We start from the raw sequence: 20,122 nt of genomic DNA on the forward strand, positions 1-20,122 counted from the left end.
CCCTGAGTAATTAAACTGAACTGAACTCTGTGTGTGCATGCGTGCGTGCGTGTGTGTGTGTGTGTGTGTGTGTGTGTGTGTGTGTGTGCGCGCGCGCGCGCGCGCGCGTTTACAGGACGGGACTAAAGACGCTATCGCCATCGTGGGCATTGGCTGCCGTACGCCAGGCGCCGACAACATCCGGGACTTTTGGCGCGTGCTGGTCAATGGGGAGTGTCACGTGACGGATGTGCCGCCAGATCGGTGGAACGCTGCTGCTTACCTCAGTGACGATGTCCATGCTTTCGGCAAAGCCTACGTGCAAAAAGGCGGTTTTATCAAGGGGTAAGAATTCCATTCACACACACATACACACACACACACACGCACGCACGCACACACATCCTATGTGCAGAAAGGCGGCTTTTTCAAAGGGTAAGACTTCCATTCATGCACGCACACACGCACACGCACACGCACACACACGCACGCACGCACGCACAGCCAACTTGCAGAAAGGCGGCTTTATCAAAGGGTGAGATTTCTAGTCACACACGCGCGCGCGCGCACACATACACGCGCGCGCGCGCACACATACACACAGACACACACACACAGACACACACACACAGACACACACACACACACACACACACAGCATACGTGCAGAAAGGCGTCTTTATCAAAGGCTAAGACTTTCATTCACAGAGAGAGAGAGAGAGAGAGAGAGAGAGTGAGAGAGACTCGTAAATAATTAACACACAGACATTTCCTTTGTGTGTGTATGTGTTTGTTTGTGAATCTGTGTTTGTGTGTGTGCTGATTGATTATTCATGATCCTCAGTGTGTGTGTTAATTGATTATTCATGATTCTGTGTATGTGTGTGTGTGTGCGCGGATGCGCGCGCGCGCGTGTGTGTGTGTGTGTGTTCCACAGCATTGAGGAGTTTGACAACAGTCTGTACGGGATCAATGACTACGAGGCCAGTCAGATGGATCCTCAGCAGCGACTGCTTCTCGACTGCACCTTCATGGCTCTGGAGGATGCTGGCTTCACCAGGAAACAGCTGTCTGGCTCCAAGACTGGCGTCTACATAGGTAACACCACAGCACGGACAGATAGTGACGGGATTCCTTTCAGTACAGGTTGATAGTGAAGGGATTCCTTACAGTACAGGTTGATGGTGAAGGGATTCCTTACAGCACACATTGATAAGAGATTCCTTACAGTACACATTGATAATCCTTACAGTACATATTGATAATGAAGGAGTTGATAATGAAGGGATTCCTTTCAGTACAGATTGATAATGAAGGGATTCCTTACAGTACAGATTGATAATCCTTACAGTACATATTGATAATGAAGGGGTTGATAATGAAGGGATTCCTTTCAGTACAGATTGATAATGAAGGGATTGATAATGAAGTGATTGATAATGAAGGGATTCCTTACAGTACAGATTGATAATGAAGGTATTGATAATGAATGGATTCCTCACAGTACAGATTGATAATGAAGATATTGATAATGAATGGATTTCCCACAGTGCAGATTGATAATGAAGGTATTGATAATGAAGGGATTCCTTACAGTACAGATAGATAATGAAGGTATTGATGATGAAGGGATTCCTCACAGTACAGATTGATAATGAATGTATTGATGATGTAGGGATTTCTTACAGTACATTGATAATGAACTATGGGTATACATAGGTAACTCCACAGCGCTGGTTGATAGTGAAGGGATTCCCTATACAGTGTTCTTTTGCATGTGGTTTAAATTTTGTCATGGACAACCCTTTCGTTGCCGTAGTTTCTTTTACTGTAACACTGATCCCAGAACTGTCATATCATTTTCAATCACCCGTGGTTTCGAAGAGAAGCATCACTATGTTCCCCCAGGTCTTTGTACCCCCAGGTCTAAGTTCCCCCAGGTAAGATAAGATAAGACAAGATAAGAATAAGGTTACTATCTCAATAAGAGAAATTGCATCAGGTGCGGCAATTCACCCAGGTCTATTTCTCCCCAAAATTTGCGTTTTGTGGGTCTTTGTTCCCCCGGGTCTTTATCCCCCCCAGTTGTAGGACCACTGCTGACCACTATTGACTGCAACCCCAAACTGCTCAGGTTTCGTTATGTCATCACATATGTTCATCATTATGTCTTCGCGGGTTTTTTTAGCACCGTCTGACAACTACTGACCACCGCTGACCACTATCAGGGTTCACTTTGCATCACTTTGTGACGGTTATGCATTATAGGGAATTCTTGACAGGGTTTGACCATCAGCTGACCGCTACTGTTGGCCATTACTAACCCTTACTTGCCACTGCTGATCACTATTGACCACTGCACAAAAATTCTTCAATTTTGTTTGTGTATCAAAATGACGTCTTGGTAGTTTTTGTTGTTGGTTTGTTTGTTGTTGTTTTTTTACCTTGGGCTACATATAGCTCCACTGTGCTGTGTGCATGCCACACGCAGTTGGCCCCTGGGGTGTGTCTACCCATGCATGCGAAGTCTGGATCCGGCAGAACCTGCGGAAGAAACCTATCGGTTCAACGGAGAGGAAGGCGGTTACAGCAACGCACTGTGGAGTGCAGAGAGCAAGATGAGACACCGAAAGGATATCTTGGTCATCCACTGCATCCGTGCTCATCCTCCAGTCGTCTCGATTTAGTCTTGCCACTGGAAACTGGTGGACCCGGACGAGAGAGTGAGGTCGACGTTGCGCAACTCCTCTTCACTTTAAACAAACTCATCGCGCAAGTCATCAGTCATCCCACCATCACCACATCAAATGAACACATGAACACAGAACTATTGAGAAAGATGTAGCTGTTCCAGCAAGATTCAGCCACTTCGAAAACAACAACTTTGGATTGTGACTCATTCACTCGTTCATGGTGCTAATAACACAGTACATATTGGTACAACGATTATGTTAGTTCGATCTGCTTTGTTTTGGGCCACTATTTCCATGTTAGCGCATCTGTATGTTATGTGTGTCGTCTGTGTATTCTTGGCGTTATCCGTGTAACTGTGTATCTATTTATTCATTCATTTATTTAATTTGGTCATTTACTTATTTATTTGCTTGTTTATTTATTTATTTATTTGTGCCACTATTTTCATGTTACACGTATATTCTTTGTGTTATCTGTGTATTCTTAACGTTATCCGTGTTTTGTTTTGTTTTGTTGTTGTTGTTTTTAACAAGAATATTATTCGGAAACTAACAATTTTTCTTGTTTAAACCGAATGAAGAACGGTTTGGTGTTGCACAGTTAAACCTACGCAGCACTGTCACCCCCAACAGGTTCCATGAACGCGGACCATCGCTCCAGCTCTGCGGCAATCAGCAGCAACATCGGGAGCTACACTGCTTCCAGCAGCGCCAACTCCTTTCTGTCGGGTCGGCTGTCCTATGTGTTCAACCTGCTGGGTCCCAGTGTGATGATCGACACGGCTTGCTCTTCCTCCCTCATCGCCATACATCTGGGCTGCCAGGCCATCCACGCTGGTACTTTTCTCGGTTTATTTACCGATAAACGTAAAATCATGGTTTCCAATATATCGGGCGTAAACTGTCTCTAGTTTCCAAGATCAACCCTTGGCCATTTATTTTTCACGTTTTTTTTTTTTTTTTTTTTTTTTTCAACATGTTTATTTTCTGTTAACGTTGCTATTGTTGAAGGTGTAACTACACATTCAAACGTACATATATACATTCACGCCTGAAAAAAAAAAGGATAACAAACAACAAACGAAACAAAGAAACAAAACAAACAGTCGGTAAATGTTATAGAAAAGACAAAACCTACAGCTCCTCAGCTTGGCTATTTTTATTACTGGAACAGTCTCCTAGTCCTTTGGGACGTGTCTGCTGTTATAGATTGAGTCGATAGGTGACGCTATGGTTCACACGTTCCTTTATTCATCTTTTATATATATATATCTTGCAAAACAATGCACATTCGTAGTGCCAGTTAATTTTTATCAGTGGTTATGAGAACGTAAACCGACATCTCTCAATCCTACTCCCCCTCCCCCTTCCTTCACCCCATCTCTCTCTCTCTCTCTCTCTCTCTCTCTATCTATCTATCTATCTCTGTGTTTTGCAGGAGACTGTGACCAAGCGATATGTGGCGGAGTCAACTGCATGTTATTGCCGGATGTCTTCGTTCACCTGAGCAAGGCGAGGATGATCTCCCCTAGCGGGCTGTGCCACACCTTTTCTGACAAGGCAGACGGCTACACACGGGGGGAAGGCTGTGGCATCGTCATTCTGAAACGACTGACTGACGTGAGGGGTTTTGTTTGTTGTTGTTGTTGTTGTTTGTTTGTTTTATGTTTTTTGTTTGTTTTTGTTTGTTTGGGGTTTTTTGTTTGTTTGTTTTTCTTTTTTGTCCAGTTGTTTTGTTTTGTTTGTTTTTGTTTTGTTTTTGGTTGGGGGGTGGGGGGTGTTTGTTGTTTTGTCCACGATTGATGTAGATCCGTTTGAAGTCGTTTTGCATCAGCATGATCACACTTGATCTACGTGTTTTCTGTCTGACGTGAATCATAGCCTGAAGTGCTTGGTGCGGTCTGCCATCAGAGAAACTCAGCCTGCTCAAAATCTTGACTTTAGTTACACAAGCTGTGAGTTACAATCGAAAGGATGCCTCGCACATGCAGTTGTGCATGCTTGCGGCGTATGTGAGCGTTTCCAATCATTCATGTCAGTGATGGCAACGGTGATAACCTCTTTAAGTGTGTGTGTGGCTTTAACTGAGTGACTTGCATTTTTGATAGATAGATAGATTGATTGATAGATAGATAGATAAAAAGAGCAGTAGTCTTTGCATATCTGTAAAACTTGCAGTTGAAATGCAGCAAATTTTCACTGAGTTCAGGCTTCTTCAGGCTAGGGCACAGAAATAAAAGCTTCACAAGCTGGCTAAACAGCATCCAGTGAGTAAAAATCACGTGAAACTGGGCAGGTCAAGGAACATGTGCTGCATGCAAAACGATGTTCTGACTGTAAACTACTCACACAATTACACATGCACAAAAATTCCAGAATTCACTCAACAACCAACACACTCAACCCATCTCCTCCCCCGCCCCATTCTGCGACTAAACCGCCCCACCTCCCACACCCTTCAAAGTTAATAGAAAGGATGGTGGTGTGGGGGAGATGGGTGGCCGTGTGTAGGCTGGTTCGGAAGTGTCGGATCTGACTCAAAGTACACAGGACACCACCTACAACGCTCCGTGCTGGTGGCAATAATCACTTAGTCTCAGATCCAGACTGAGAGAGCGTTTCCCCCAGGAGTGGAGACCGCCATCACGTCCCTCTAGCGACAGACACCCGCCAGCCTGCCGACACTAAAGACCTTTAGCAAGGAACTCACAACTAGCATGGAAGTGTAGGGGATCCTAAACTAAAGTCACCACAATAGCAGACCAATAAAGGCCACAATATTTGGAGCTTTTTCCTCCAATCTTTGACGAAAAGGATGATGATGATGATGATGATGCTTTGGATTTTGTACAAATTTTAGGTTTAGGACTGTGTGACAAGGCTCTATTTTACGCTTATTTTCAAAATATATCCCCGCATAAACCAGGCTTGAGAGAAACATAAACCTGAAGTGAAGAAAATTTGAGCAATAATCCCAAAGGCACATCTGTTAAGTGAATGGTTCTCGACTGTGTGGATGCAGTCTTCCCCGTTGAGCCCATAGTACACTCGAAGGAGCCGACCATGGGCTGATGTATCCCAATGTTGATGGGGCTCAAACCCAACTCCTCTCAGCTATCAGTCTGCGATAAGTTTGGCGGGTTGGTGTAGCTGTAGAACTATTCATTGGTCTTTTTCCCACCAGGCATTACGGGACGGGGACCAGGTTTGGGCCACCATCAGCACAGGCACCAATCAGGATGGCCGTACTGTCACGCCCGTCACAGCGCCCTCTGGGGAACAACAGAAGAAGCTGCTGAAGGATGTTTATGACAAGTACCCTGTGGACCTGAGTCAGCTGGAGTACATTGAGGCTCACGGTCAGCTGCTGTTCATCTCTCTCTCTCTCTCTCTCTCTCTCTCTCTCTCTCTCTCATCTTTTTTTTTTTTTTTTTTTTTTTTTTGCACCTAACTCCTCCTATACCTACACTCCTGTATCATGAGTGATACATACATCTTTTTATGTAGATTACATTTTTCAGTTCCATCACTCTCCGGACATTGTACATGATAAGAAAATATCAAACCAGACTGATTCACACTGCTGACCTTTCCTACATCATAACCACGGGTAAGAGACAACTCTCCAAGTTCAAGTATTTCTGAATTCAGACTGTAAGTGAACCACAGTTCTGAAGGTCCAGCAGCTAGCTCAGGGCAGCCTGAAAGACAACACAGGATGAAGTGGTTCAGAACAAGGTTACAGGGTCGGAACTTGTACTTTCTTTCCAGTAACTGTCGGTATCTGTTTGAAACTCTATGAATAATGATGATAATATGCATTGTGATTTCTTTCCATCCTCCGTAAAAACAAAACATTTTTCTAAAGGACACAACCTTCAATTCCTTATAGGCCTTTAATGTGTGTGTGTGTGTGTGTGTGTGTGTGTGTGTGTGTGTGTGTGTGTGTGTAGGGACGGGGACGCCAACTGGGGATCCCGTGGAGGTGAATGCTGTTGGGTCTTTCCTGAAAGAGAGTGGCCATCTTCGCCACCGCTACATAGGATCAGTAAAGACAAACATTGGTCACACAGAGTCAGCAGCAGGGGCACTAAGTGTCATTAAACTGTGTCTGATGATGAAGAATAACGCCATTGTCCCCTCCCTCCACTGTGAAGTGGTCAACCCCAATATCAATCTCACTGACTTCAAACTCCTTATTCCTAAAGCTCCAGTCCCTTGGCTCACCCCTGAGAAACTCACTTGTTGCAGCAGCTTTGGGTTTGGCGGGAGCAACTGTCATGCGATACTACAGTCTGTTAGAAGGGAGCCTGTCAGAAAAGAAACCACAGCTAGTTCCTGCATCGTTTGCTTTTCTGGGAAATGCGTCCAGTCACTGAAGGGTAGTCTAGAAGACCTGTGCAGAGACCCAGACGCCTCTGACCTGAATGTCCATGATGTGTCCTACACCAGCACTGTGCGCAGGGACCACTATCTGTACAGAGCGGCCTTCCTCGCCAAGGACATGCAGGACCTGATGAATGCTGTGGGACAGAGACTTTCTCATGACCAGTGGCCAGAGCCAGACATCTCCAACCAGCAAAAACTCGTCTTTGTTTTCTGTGGGATGGGTACCAGTTGGGATGGAATGTGTCGACAGCTGCTGGTGCAGCACCAGATCTTTAAAGACAGTGTGGTGGAAGTAGAGAGGCATCTGTCAGCCTACGTCCCTTGGTCTCTGACAGAAAGGCTGATGAAGGAAGATCCCTCCCAAGACAGCCTGTTGGATCCCATTGCTGTCTTTGCCTGTCAGGTTGGCCTTGCTGCAGTGTGGAAGAGTCTGGGGATTGAGTCAAACTATATAGTGGGTCAGAGCGTTGGGGAAGTGGCTGCTGCTTACACCGCAGGTTGTTTCAGTCTGGCTGATGCAGTGAAAATCATCTATTACCGGAGTCAGTTGTTGGCAGAGGTAGCCAATGGCGCCATGATCGTTGTCTTGAATGTGGAGGTGGACCAAGTTCGACGAGTGCTGACAGAATGTGGTCCGGGAGCAAGCGTGTCCCAAGAATACAGCAGCAGAGCGTGTGCAATCAGTGCCCCCTCTGACGTCATGCAAGGCGTCAGACGGTCACTGCAGACCAGACTGAATCCAGGAGCGCAGATCATAAATCTCCCTGTCCGTGTTGCCTATCACAGTCCTCATGTCAGTCACTGTGCAGAGAAGCTGAGCACAGTGTTGAAGGGAATAGTTGCTCATCCACCTTCAGTACACCTGCAGTCCAGTGTCACTGGTGCTCCTCTGACCACCTCTCCTGATGCTGAGTACTGGGCAAAGAACATCAGACAGCCTGTCCTGCTCAATCAAGCCATGACTGGAGTTGTCAGGGGATCTCCAAAAGCTGTCTTTTTGGAGATTGGACCGCGGCCTGTCTTGCAAGCTCACCTGAAAAACATGTTCCCCAGTCAGAAAGTCACTGCTGTGCCTTCCATGCTCAAACCACCTGAAATGGATACACTTCTCAAAGCGGCCATTATGTTGTATGAAGAAGGAATAGATATCGCATGGACAGCTATGCGAAGTGAGGGCAGTGAGCTAACGCAAGTTCCAAGGTACTGCTTCAACAAGAAGCATCACGTGGAGAAATCAGAAGCACGTCTCGCAGTATTAGAAGGCTTGGATTTTTTCCACAAGGATCACTTGTACACATGGCCTGTTCGGGATAACACAAAGTCATTCCGATTGATGATTTCACCTCTGATCATCCCGTCAGTCTATGATCACGTACTTTCTGGGAAGATCATAGTTCCTGGTGCCTTCATGGCTGAGGCGAGTCTCGCTGTCGCTCACTACTGTGGCATCACCCATCCAGCAGTCAGCATTGAGTTTGAACAAGCCACATCAGTAAGAAAGAAAGGTGAAGTCACTGACCTTGTAGCAGAATTTGAAAGCCGTGAAAACTCCACCAAAGGTGATCTTCCCACTTTGATCATAAAAAGAGAAAACCGACGACTGGCATCAGCTCAACTGAGAGAGTGTGGGCCAGTACATCAGGAGATTGTGAACCTAGACTACATCCGAGCAAAATGCAAGAACGTTGTTGACAAAAGTGACATATACTCTGACTTGCATAAGTTTGGATTTCAGTATGGACCAACCTACTCCCTGCTGGAGCAGGCTTGCAAGACATCAAGGGAATGTTTGGCTGTTTTGAAACCAACAGACTCTATTCAAGAAGAAATAATGTCCACATGCCTCCACCCCAGCATTTTGGACAACATGCTTCAGTCAACTGCACTGGTCATCATGGAAAATGGAAACTTGCCAGGTAAAGCCATTTTGCCAAAGAGTATCGGCCACCTGGTTGTTCACCGACAGGTTGAGCCCCTCATGTACGTCTACACACGTCTGAAGCAAGTCAGCGCCAAGCAGTGCGTCTTTGACCAGCAGTTGTTGTCCCCTACAGGTCAGGTCATCGCAGACTCAGTTGATTTTGTCATTCAGTTTCTGCAGACACAAACACAGGAACCAGTGTTGACACATCTCACAACAGAGTGGAACAGGATTGTGGATACACCCCCAGCCTTCTTTCTGAATGGAAAACAGAGAGAGCCTTCTCCAAGTACCACCTTTCTATTTGTCACTGACAATGACATCGTTCACAACAATGGCCACTGCATTGCTGTTAGCTTCTTGAACGAGACAGCTGGCGAAAATCTGGGCGATGAGATAAAAGAGAAAATGGTCAGTCATCCTCCGTCAGGTGTGGTGTTGATCTGCTCAGAAGACACTGGAGACGACACAGAAGGGAGTGCAGTCCAGGACAGAGTGGTCACATTGTGTCACGTGATTCAGGTTATCCTGCAGACACTGAAGACTATGTCTCTCAACATTGGTTTCTATGTGTGCACAACCCACGCCTGGCCTTCAGCTGCAAGGAATGCAGACAGCACCAAGATCAATCCTGTGGCCACAGCTGTGTGGGGACTCGTGAGAACCATCGTCCTGGAAAGAGTTTACAGCAATATCACAGCTGTGGATCTGTGTTTTCCTTCCGGCTTGAACGGGCTCTACCTGCCAGGTGTTTTCAGCTATCTGTCAGATACTGAAAGTGTGGAGAGTTACCCTGAACTGATGATCACACCGGATGGCGTGTTTGCCAACCAGGTGGTGAAAGATAGCAGTTCACCCCAGTCTGGTTCTCACGTGACAGGAACTGAAGAAGTCAATGGAAGGAATACACAAGCTGCAGACCATCTTCTTGCGCTTGATTATCAGCCCCTGACTCATGCTTCAGAACAGACATCTGTTGTTCTACAAGTACAAGACTTTGTATCCGGAGGTGACATTTTGTTCATCAGGAAACACTCACAACAGTCAACAGCAGATTCCAGGCAAATGATGGTCGCGATAGAAATGAAAGGTTTTTCTTCAGAAAGTCCAGAGATTGAAGTGGCCTGCTGCTGTCCAGTGACGATGAAATCAGAAGTCGTCGTACCTGCTGAAACTGTTCTACCCACTGCACAGATACCTGACTATGAACTGGGTGACATCACCAAACTGGTTGTCATGTGGGAACTACGCCGAAACGTTCAGGTACAGGACTTGACAATACTGGCTTCCACAGCAACATGCCATTCAGCAGAGCTGCTGAAAATGCTCTGTGTCGCATCAGACAAAATGATGGAGCAGAATGTGAATATTGTTTTGCTTGAGGACCTTGAGAATTCAGTGGGTTTCTCGGGAGATGTGATCAGCATGGTGTACATGGACAAACACTTGACATCGTTTGTCGCAACCCGCTGGCAACGAGCAGAACGTCTGGTGACTACACGTCTCTCATGTCTCCTGAAGCCTACTCAGTGATGATCTGCAACAGACGGGACGTTGAACTGACACTTCTAGACACGCAGACACTGTTCCATCCAACTAATCTCAAGAAGACTGTCCCACAAGTGCAGTCATGGATCAACACTAATGCATCGTGCATGAAAGAACTTGCCAGGACACTGCATCCCAATGCTGCAAAGACAAACATGGCTGACATTAACAAGCTCATTCAGTTCCGCAAACACACGGCTGACGCACAGAAAGGCTTCTCCCCCACAGAAACACGTTTTAAGAAAGATGCTGCTTACGTTGTGGTTGGAGGACTGACAGGCCTTGGGTGGATCTGTGTGGAGTTCCTTGCCCGCCACAATGCTGGATGCATTGCTATCATCAACAGAAGCACCCCATCTGCTGACAAAACAGCTGCCACAGACAAACTCTCACGGCAGTATAAATGTCAGATCAAAACCTACCAAGCAGACATCACTTCTTTTGAATCTTTGCGGCAGATCTTCACAAAGATTGATTCATCCAGCTTTCAGCTTCGTGGGGTCTTCATGGGAGCAGCTGTGCTGAAGGACAGTTCTTTCCTGGCCATGAGAAAAGAAGATTTTGAGAGAGTCCTCATGCCAAAAGTGAAAGGTGCATGGAACCTCCACCAGCTCACCAAGAAAAGGCCACTGGATCACTTTGTTCTGCATTCTTCCATCGTGTCTGTCTTGGGCAACCCAGGCCAAGCTAACTATGTCACTGGCAATGCTTTTCTGGACGGACTGGCCTGGTACCGACACCATCTTGGGCTGGCTGCACAGACCATCAACTGGGGGCCACTGGACACGGGAATCCTTGACCAACAGGATGTCCTGCAGGAGAAAATGAAGTCTGCTGGATTTCACATCCCTGGCCATCAAGAAATATCCAGCACATTGGCAACAGTTCTGTGTACAAAGCAGACCCAGACAGTCCCGGCCAGAATAGACCCCACGCTGTATGCCAAAAAACTGTACTCAGCAACCCAGGCACAGCCAGTCGTCCTCAGATTCGGGAAGTTTGCCCCGCCCACCAGTGTCAGAAACCAGACCTTCATTCAGAGTTCCGTGGACATGTCAAGGGTCAAGTCTTTGAGTCCCCAAGAACGGTTTCAGGCATACGAGTCGTACGTGACTGAACGGGTCAGTCATTTGGTGCAGGTGACTCACTTGTCACGTGACGTTTCACTGACCGCCATGGGCATGGACTCTTTGTCTGCCAACCGGCTACTGGATGAAATTCAGCAAGACACTGGCTTCAAAATCCCGATCGTAGAGATAATTACTGAGGAAGCCACCGTCAGGTCCCTTGCCAGAGTACTTGACCAGTATGCCAGTGACAGTGGACTTGCTGAGAAAACACAATTTTGAGGAGGCAATCGGAAACCTCGATGCTCAGTACTGTATTGATGATACACATCAACTCATCCCAGAACAGTACCGGAAGCAAAACTGAACTCTCTACCGTATGCAGTATAGCTCTGAACATGATGGAAAATAAACAATCATGCACATTAATGCCCATCAACTGATAAAGTGAACCTGGGTGCTTGGTTAACACAGACGGAAGAATGCCGAGTTCGCATTCAGAAGGTTGTCAGTTCGTATCAAGGTGTCCAACATAAAGACTTCTTGTAACTCATCTTATTAATGCATTGCTGTTCTGACGGTATCAATGTCATGCTATTGATTGATGTACATTATCACAATAACATTTTTATGGATTATGTTTGCATTGGCTGACTATTGACGACTGTAGTAGGTCATTTGATTTGTTGTGTCTGGGTGTTCTAATTTTTGTTTTTGTTTCTGGGTGTTTATTGTTTGTTTTTCTAACATTTGGGCATCGATTGGGATGTCGTACAGGTGCTGACTGAATTCATGTTGTTCATGTTGCAACCAACAGGACAGCTCAGGGTGGGTTCTAATATTTTTTTTATATTAATTGTTAAAATGCTGTGGCGATGATGACGATGAATGACGTAGAAAGCATTCTCCTTGTCACGTTTTTTTCTCTCCCCATTCATAAGCCCATGTATTTCTTTCTATCAAATCTGACCCAAACGTCGAAATTGCTTTACTGAGACTGTGAATGACATGAATTTAGTAAGGTGTTATTGCCTTTTTCCAGTGCTGAGACTTCAGTGTTGTTCGGAATTTCGCTTGTACAGAAAGTCCAGCCATGGTTTTCGGAACCGGCAAAGTTGAATGTTTTAAGAAAACATTATTTTGATGAGTTGCGTAGCCTGAGTATGCTTAAAATGCGTTATTTTGGCGATGTATGTTGTGTTTTGGTACATCGTGTGGAGATAAATGTTTGCTATATTGATGATTTTACTGATAGTTGTGTATCATCCACACTCACTTGTCAGCCACCCTTTAATTAATTATGTTGAAAACACAAACAGTGGTTATTAAAGTGTGTTAAAAGTAAAGAGGGTTATTTTGAGCTGAAAGATCGGATTATTTTCACTTTATTTGACACAAAGTTCAGATGATTGTGGATACTATTGTCTTTTCCCCCCACCCCACCCCCAGCCAACTCCCAAGCTTCAATGTCCCCATTCAGAAAGAAAAGAAAATTGTGTTGCCTTATGTGTATTTCTGTGTTATTCAACAAATCTTGCTGATGTCACCATAAGCTTCGCCAGTTCATTCTTTTCAGTAGCACTTATGTTATTTCCCAAACGCATATGAGGATGAAATTTCCTCCGCCCCCCTCCCCCTGCTTCCATAATCCACCGAACGCTGACATGGATTACAGGATCTTTAACGCGCATATTTGATCTTCTGCTTGCGAATACACACGAAGGGGGTTCAGGCACAAGCAGGTCTGCACAAATGTTGACCAGGGAGATTGGAAAAATCTCCACCCTTTGCCCACCAGGCGCCGTTACAGATATTCGAACCCGGGACGCTCAGACCCAGCGCTTTAACGACTCGGCTAATGCGTCCGTCCTATATATAGTTCGTTCATTTGTTCGTTTGCTTTTAGTACCCCATTGCCCATGTGTTGATGCAGCTGTTGAATATGCATACATTTTGTCAATGTTTTATAGACACGAAAATAAGGAGATTATATATTTTATGTTTTGTATATATATATATATATATTGTATAGTCTATGTCGTATACAAATCTTGACTTTTGATAGCTGTTGAAACATTATTTCGATTACCTCTATTGTACTGCTTCCATCATGTACACAGCAGTATCGTGCACAACGAGAAATGTCATCATTATTTTATTGCAGTATCATGACGTTTTCGCTACTGGTAATATCAAAAGTTTTTGCCACTGGAAATATCAAAAACAGTTTTGAACAGATCTTTCATGTTAATCATTATTTTGTCCTCATCGGTCACGTTTTCTTCATGTAACAGGCATGCTTGCGAAAGAGACGCAAATGTCGAATATCTCTATTGATTACTCCGATATATATATATATATATATATATATATATATATATATATATATCTAGAACAACGGCAGATGTGTAAGTCGGCCAAAGTGCTAATATCTTCACCGTTGGAAAATAAAGATTCATTCATTCAGTCAGTCAGTCAGTCATTCTCTCTGATTGGTCATAATTATGATGTTTGCCATTTGGTTCCAGTTTTAAACTGAGACATTGCCGAAATTTGAGTGATTTACTTTGTTTCAGTCAATTCTTTTTCTTGTTTTCTTCTCTCTCTTTTTTCACCATGATATGATATGTTGAATTTTTATTGCTGTGTGTGTTTTCTGGCCATCTTACCTCGTTTTAGTCCTGTCAGTGGCTCCACTGTGAATAGTTGTTAAGGTGGGTCAGTTTGAAAGACAACGAGCAGGTGCAACATGGGTACCTATCACAGATGCTGTTTTACACAGGCCTATATCCCGAGCTGGATGTGGCCTGGGACATGTTTCTGTTTATATGGCACGTGTGCAGGTCCATTCATCGGAATGCTTGCTTGGTTATGCACAAAGCAGAGGCACCATAACCTTGGAACACGTTGGGTTTTTTTTTTTTTTTTTTTTGGTTTGTCTTCATCTTCTTCTTCTTCTTTTTAATTCAAAGCTTTGATGAAGCAGTTTTATTTTTCAAGTAGAATTTTCAGGTATCTTATTCGTTGAAATTGTCGGTTACATAACCGATGGTATCAAAATTGCTGTGGTGTGTTTATTGTTTTCACAATGCCTCGTAGAACTGAGAATATAATCATAACTCAGTTATACCGATATTACCTTTGTTCGCCTTGACGTTTTGACGATTGCTAGATGGATTCTGGTGCCTCTGTAACAGTGTACTTGTTTTCAAATGGTTTTCTACTGAATTGTTTAAAGTTTGCTTGATGAAACATAGAATCATTCTATGTTTAGCAGACATGAAAAAAAAGGAAATTGTATTTTCATATATTGTATAATCACATGTTTTGCGTAGGCTTTGCTATGCTCCACATGTTAAAACATGAAGCTTTTATTTTAGGTTTGGAAGGATGACTAAAGTAGAAAACGTGATTAATTTTGAATATGCTCTGTTGCAAATAAGGCAACGAATATTTTCTATACGTCTTGCAAATGTAACCAAAGATATTGTGAAATTGTGTTTCATAGGCGTTGTATTCATATGAAAACACAGTGGAAGGAGCGGTGGTAGACGAGTTCAGAACAAGTTTCCACACATCTTATACAGCATTTTTCTTGTATTACAGATAAATGGGAAGCCTTAGATCAAAGGGTGTTCTCACACACCAATTTTTTGTCTTCTTCTTTTTCTTATGTGGTAAATAAATCGGAAGGCCTTTGATCAGAAGCAGCTTTCACACACGATGCCTTTAACATTTTTCTTGTGTGGCAAGCAAAATCGAAAGCAAATCGAAATGTTCACATCATAGATAGATAGATATAGCTCTTTTCTTATATGTCAAATAAATCGGTAGGCCTAAAAGAACAGATGATGTTTCCACACAGCAGAACATTTTCCTTGCATAGAAATGGTTACGTACCATTCGTATTATTATCATTGCAAATGAATCAGTGAGAATAGAGAAGGGTCTTCACGCTGAACAGCATTTTTCTTTTTTCTTTTTTTTCTTTTTTTTTCCTTTTTTTAATTCTTTTTTCTATTCTTTTCTTTTCTTTTTTTTTCTTTTTTTCTTTATTCTTGTTTCTTTTCTTTCTTTTTTGTGTGTGGAAAATTATTCGCTGAAGCGAAGGCAAGGAAGTGGCCTGACCTATTTATAGTAGCTGAACAGTGAAATGGAGCCAGGATTTTCTGGTCCTCCTGAACAAAGAAGCCTCCTGTTCACTAGCCCAACCCCCTGGTCACACCTGAAAGGAAAGGAAGGCCGATCCCCTCCTTTTGACAGTCGGGCAAAGATCAACGGCACTTCCACATGTGTCAAGCGGTTTGGGAAATGTAGTAGGCCTCACCTTTGTTGGGACAAAGGTCTCAGTGTTCCCCCTCCCCCATCTCTCTCTCTCTCTCTCTCTCTCTTTCTCTCTGAATACTCAAATTGTTGTGTAAAAAAAAGGGGGGTGGTGTTTTAGTGTGCATTTTTGTTTTAATTTGAAATTATGCATTCAATTGAAAAGTGTAACATGTACATAGTATAAAATCATAACGTGTTCTTATGTGAGTGGTGTGTGTGTGTGTGTGTGTGTGTGTGTGTGTGTGTGTGTGTGTGTGTGTTAGATTACAAGAGTTTTGTTTTTCTTTTCTTTTTTTTTTTACTCACTGGCTGAATGTGAAAGCTGTATAGTGTGAACAGTGTACAAGTGTGGTTGTGTGTGTGACGAAAAGAAGAAACTCTTGTGGAAAGTGTCTTTTGAGTAATAGTGACTGACGTGTCTATATTTTAGGGGTACATATTTTTCATTGTAATTCCTATGTCTGTAGTTTAAGTCTGCAGACTTTGTCTGTCGTGCGTCTATAGTTTAGAGACACAGACTTCATTGTCTGTATTACTTATATAATTTAGATGTACGGACTTTATTGGACTTTTAGGAGGAAGGTGGCAGAATGGTTAAGACGCTCAGCTGCCAATACAGAGAGTCCGTGAGGGTGTGGGTTCGAATCCCGCTCTCGCCCTTTCTCCTAAGTTTGACTGGAAAATCAAACTGAGCGTCTAGTCTTTCGGATGAGACGATAAACCGAGGTCCCGTGTGCAGCACGCACTTGGCGCACTGAAAAAGAACCCATGGCAACGAGAGTGTTGTCCTCTGGCGAAATTACGTAAAATGAAATCCACTTTCATAGGTACACGAATATGTAAGCATGCACTCAAGGCCTGACTAAGCGCGTTGGGTTATGCTGCTGGTCAGGCATCTGCTCAACAGATGTGGTGTAGCGTGTATGGATTTGTCCGAACGCAGTGACGCCTCCTTGAGAAAGTGAAACTGAAACTGAAACTATTGGCTGTCCTATGTCTATAGTTTAGTGTCACAGACTATTGTCTATCCTTTGTCTGTAGTTTATTAAGGGTGCAGACTTCGCTTTGTCCAACGTCTATTGTTAGGGGTGTAGACTTCATTGTCTGCTCTGTTTTTAGGAGCTGCAGACCACATTTTCCATGTACAACAGAAAAAAAAGCAATAGCCTAATTTTTGTGTGCTTTATTTGAGAGAAAAAAACCACACACACACAAAAGAACAACAACAACAAACAACATCCACGTGTTTCATGTGTATGAAACTAAAGAGCTTATAGCCTATGTTTTTTGTGGGTTTTTTACAAGATAAAAGCAAAGAATGTTTTCTGTGTGGACAGTAGCAGAAATGAAGTAGATATCATAATATGTCTCGCCAAGAACTGAACAACAAAAATCAATATCATGATTCATAATTATCATTTTCTATGTTAAAAATTGTTTCATGTATGTATAAGTACATCTTGCTTCACTGTGCACTGTCCACCTGTACTATGCTGAGGTATATCACGTCTCGAAATCTGCACTGAGGTAGTTGAATTGATGTATTTGTCACGATGACCTTTTTTTTTTTTTTTTTTTTTTTTTTTGACCCTGGTGACTGTTAACAGGAATAATGATGATATTCAGCACGTGTTCCCAAATTTCCTTTCCAACGCTGCTTGTTTGGTTTGTTTGGGGTTTTTGTGTTTTGTTGCTGTTTTTCTCCTGGTGTACTTATTGTTCCTCTTCTTTGATCTCCGGGAACGGTTTTTTGGATCTGCAGTTGATTACAGAAATCATTTCCCTCTCTCTCTCTCTCTCTCTCTCCTTTCCTCTCCCTCCCCGTAGGATCTCACGCTTTCCCGCGTCTCTCTGGCCCAAGTGATCTTTGATCACTTAGCATGAATTTTGCGATGTAAATTCACTTAACAGTTAAATTTTTATCCGACACAGCACCATCACGAGTGCTTGCATGTGCACTCTTATTTTGTATTTGCACGTCGTGGGATCTACAAATAATGTACTACCGCTTTAATTAAAGTATGTGTGCGTGTACGTGTGTGTGTGTGTGTGTGTGTTCTTGCGTGCGTGTGTGTGTGTACGATTTTTGTTAATGCTTGTGTAACTGAAAATGATAAATATCAGTTTGAGGCCATATGATATCGTTTTCACAGAGTTTGAAAATAATAAAGATCAGTGGCACCATTTGATATCGTTTGTTCCTCGGGTCCTTTTGTAAGGCCTACCTATTTCATGTTCTCTTTGTGTCTGAGTGTCCTTCTCTTTGTGTCTGTCTGTCTGACCTCTTTGTGTCTGTCCATCCTTTGTGTCCGTGTGTCTTTCTTTGTGTCTGTGTCATTCTCTTTGTATCTGTGTGTCCTTCTTTGTGTCTGTCAGTCATTCTCTTTGTGTCTGTGTGTCCTCTTTGTGTCTGTGTGTCCTTCTCTTTGTGTCTGTTTGTCCTTCTTTGTGTCTGTCTGTCCTTCTTTTTGTGTCTGTCCGTCCTTCTTTGCCGTGTCTGTGTGTCCTTCTTTGTGTCTGTCCGTCCTTCTCTTTGTGTCGGTATGTCCTTCTTTGTGTCTGTACATCCTTCTTTGTGTCTGTGTGTCCTTCTTTTTGTGTCTGTCCGTCCTTCTTGTGTGTCTGTGTGTCCTTCTTTGTGTCTGTGTGTCCTTCTTTGTGTCTGTGTGTCTTTCTTTGTGTCTGTGTGTCCTTCTATTTGTGTCTGTGTGTCCTTCTCTGTGTGTCTGTCCCTTCTTTGTGTCTGTGTGTCCTTTGTGTCTGTCTGTCCTTCTCTTTGTATCTGTGTGTCCTTCTCTTTTGTCTATGTGTCCTTTGTGTCTGTCTGTCTTTCTCTTTGTGTCTGTCTGTCCTTTTTTGCGTCTGTGTGTCCTTCTTTGTGTCTGTCTGTCCTTCTCTTTGTGTCTGTGTGTCCTTCTCTTTGTGTCTGTTTGTCCTTCTTTGTGTCTGTTTGTCCTTCTTTGTGTCTGTCTGTCCTTCTCTTTGTGTCTGTCTGTCCTTCTTTGTGTCTGTCTGTCCTCAGTTCTTTTTGTGTCTGTCCGTCCTTCTTTGCCGTGTCTGTGTGTCCTTCTTTGTGTCTGTCTGTCCTTTGTGTCTGTCTGTCCTTCTATTTGTGTCTGTCTGTCTTTCTCTTTGTGTCTGTCTGTCCTTTTGTGTATCTGTGTGTCTTTCTTTGTGTCTGTCTGTGCTTCTCTTTGTGTCTGTCTGTCCTTCTCTTTGTGTCTGTCGGTCCTTCTTTGTGTCTGTGTGTCCTTCTCTTTATGTCAGTCTGTCCTTCTCTTTGTGTTAAAATAATACTGCCGTGATAAGAACACCTCAGTCAAGTTAAATATTCCGCCCATAAAGGTTTTTGAAATTTATTACTACCTTATCAGTCTAAAACAGACAGGAGCCCGCGGACGGACTGGATGGCATCGACAGCAGAATTCTCAAACTAGCCGCTCCCGGAGTTTTTACGGATACATTAACGTACATTTATAATCTGTATATTGACAAAAACTACTTTCCGAACGCATTCAAGAAAGCAAAGGTTATTCCTGTTTACAAATCAGGGGACACCTCCGATCCTTCAAACTATTGGTCAGTTTCCTTTATTTCTGTTCTTTCGAAACCACTAGAAAAGCACATAAGCAAACATATTTCTCATCACTTTCTTGTCAGTGAGCTTTTACATCCAGCTCAGTTTGGTTTAAGAGAAAAAATACTCATGCCACACAGCATTAGTAAATCTTATAGATGACTGGCTTGCCAATATCAATAACGACAGATAATGCGGTGTTCTGTTTTGTTGATTTCAAAAAAGCATTTGATGTGATAGACCATAACCTCTTACTCAGAAAACTCTGAACTATGTGGACTGGCAACCAGTTGTCTTAGTTTACTTCAATTGTATCTCACAAACAGGCAACAATGCGTGACCGTGACACTGTGTTCATGAGTCTCCGCGCTAGCAGCACTCGACTATGGCGTTCCTCAGGGGTCTACTTTAGGCCCTTTACCATTCTCAATATACATAAATGACCTGCCTCTCCATATAAAATCCGCGTGCGAACTCTTTGCGGATGATACAACCATCCACACATCCCATACTGATATCAACGCTCTTGCAAAAAGACTTACAAGAAAGTACTGGTGAACTCGTTCAATGTACTGAACTTAACCACAAGTCTCTTCATCCACAAAAAAAAAAAAACAAATGC

At 43.4% G+C, this 20,122-nt stretch overlaps 2 protein-coding genes across 2 annotated transcripts in view; both read left to right on the plus strand.

The window, feature by feature from the left end:
• LOC143295218 (phenolphthiocerol/phthiocerol polyketide synthase subunit C-like) overlaps window positions 1-10,517 on the plus strand; it is a 14,359-nt gene extending 3,842 nt beyond the window's left edge. Inside the window, exons 2-7 of the mRNA XM_076606792.1 lie at window positions 116-324; window positions 917-1,077; window positions 3,306-3,509; window positions 4,111-4,292; window positions 5,857-6,031; window positions 6,626-10,517. Of these exons, the coding sequence (XP_076462907.1) occupies window positions 116-324; window positions 917-1,077; window positions 3,306-3,509; window positions 4,111-4,292; window positions 5,857-6,031; window positions 6,626-10,515 (4,821 nt within the window). The 3' untranslated portion in view covers window positions 10,516-10,517. The remainder of the gene's footprint in view (window positions 1-115; window positions 325-916; window positions 1,078-3,305; window positions 3,510-4,110; window positions 4,293-5,856; window positions 6,032-6,625) is intronic.
• A 120-nt stretch (window positions 10,518-10,637) lies between these two features.
• Window positions 10,638-18,112, plus strand: LOC143295219 (uncharacterized). Its single transcript, XM_076606793.1, has one exon. It carries the CDS (start codon window positions 10,638-10,640, stop codon window positions 11,877-11,879), a length of 1,242 nt encoding a protein of 413 aa, XP_076462908.1. The 3' UTR covers window positions 11,880-18,112.
• The last annotated feature ends 2,010 nt before the right edge of the window (window positions 18,113-20,122 follow it).

The sequence above is a fragment of the Babylonia areolata genome, chromosome 20 (assembly GCF_041734735.1).
Source record: "Babylonia areolata isolate BAREFJ2019XMU chromosome 20, ASM4173473v1, whole genome shotgun sequence".
Classification (NCBI taxonomy): Eukaryota; Metazoa; Mollusca; class Gastropoda; order Neogastropoda; family Buccinidae; genus Babylonia; species Babylonia areolata.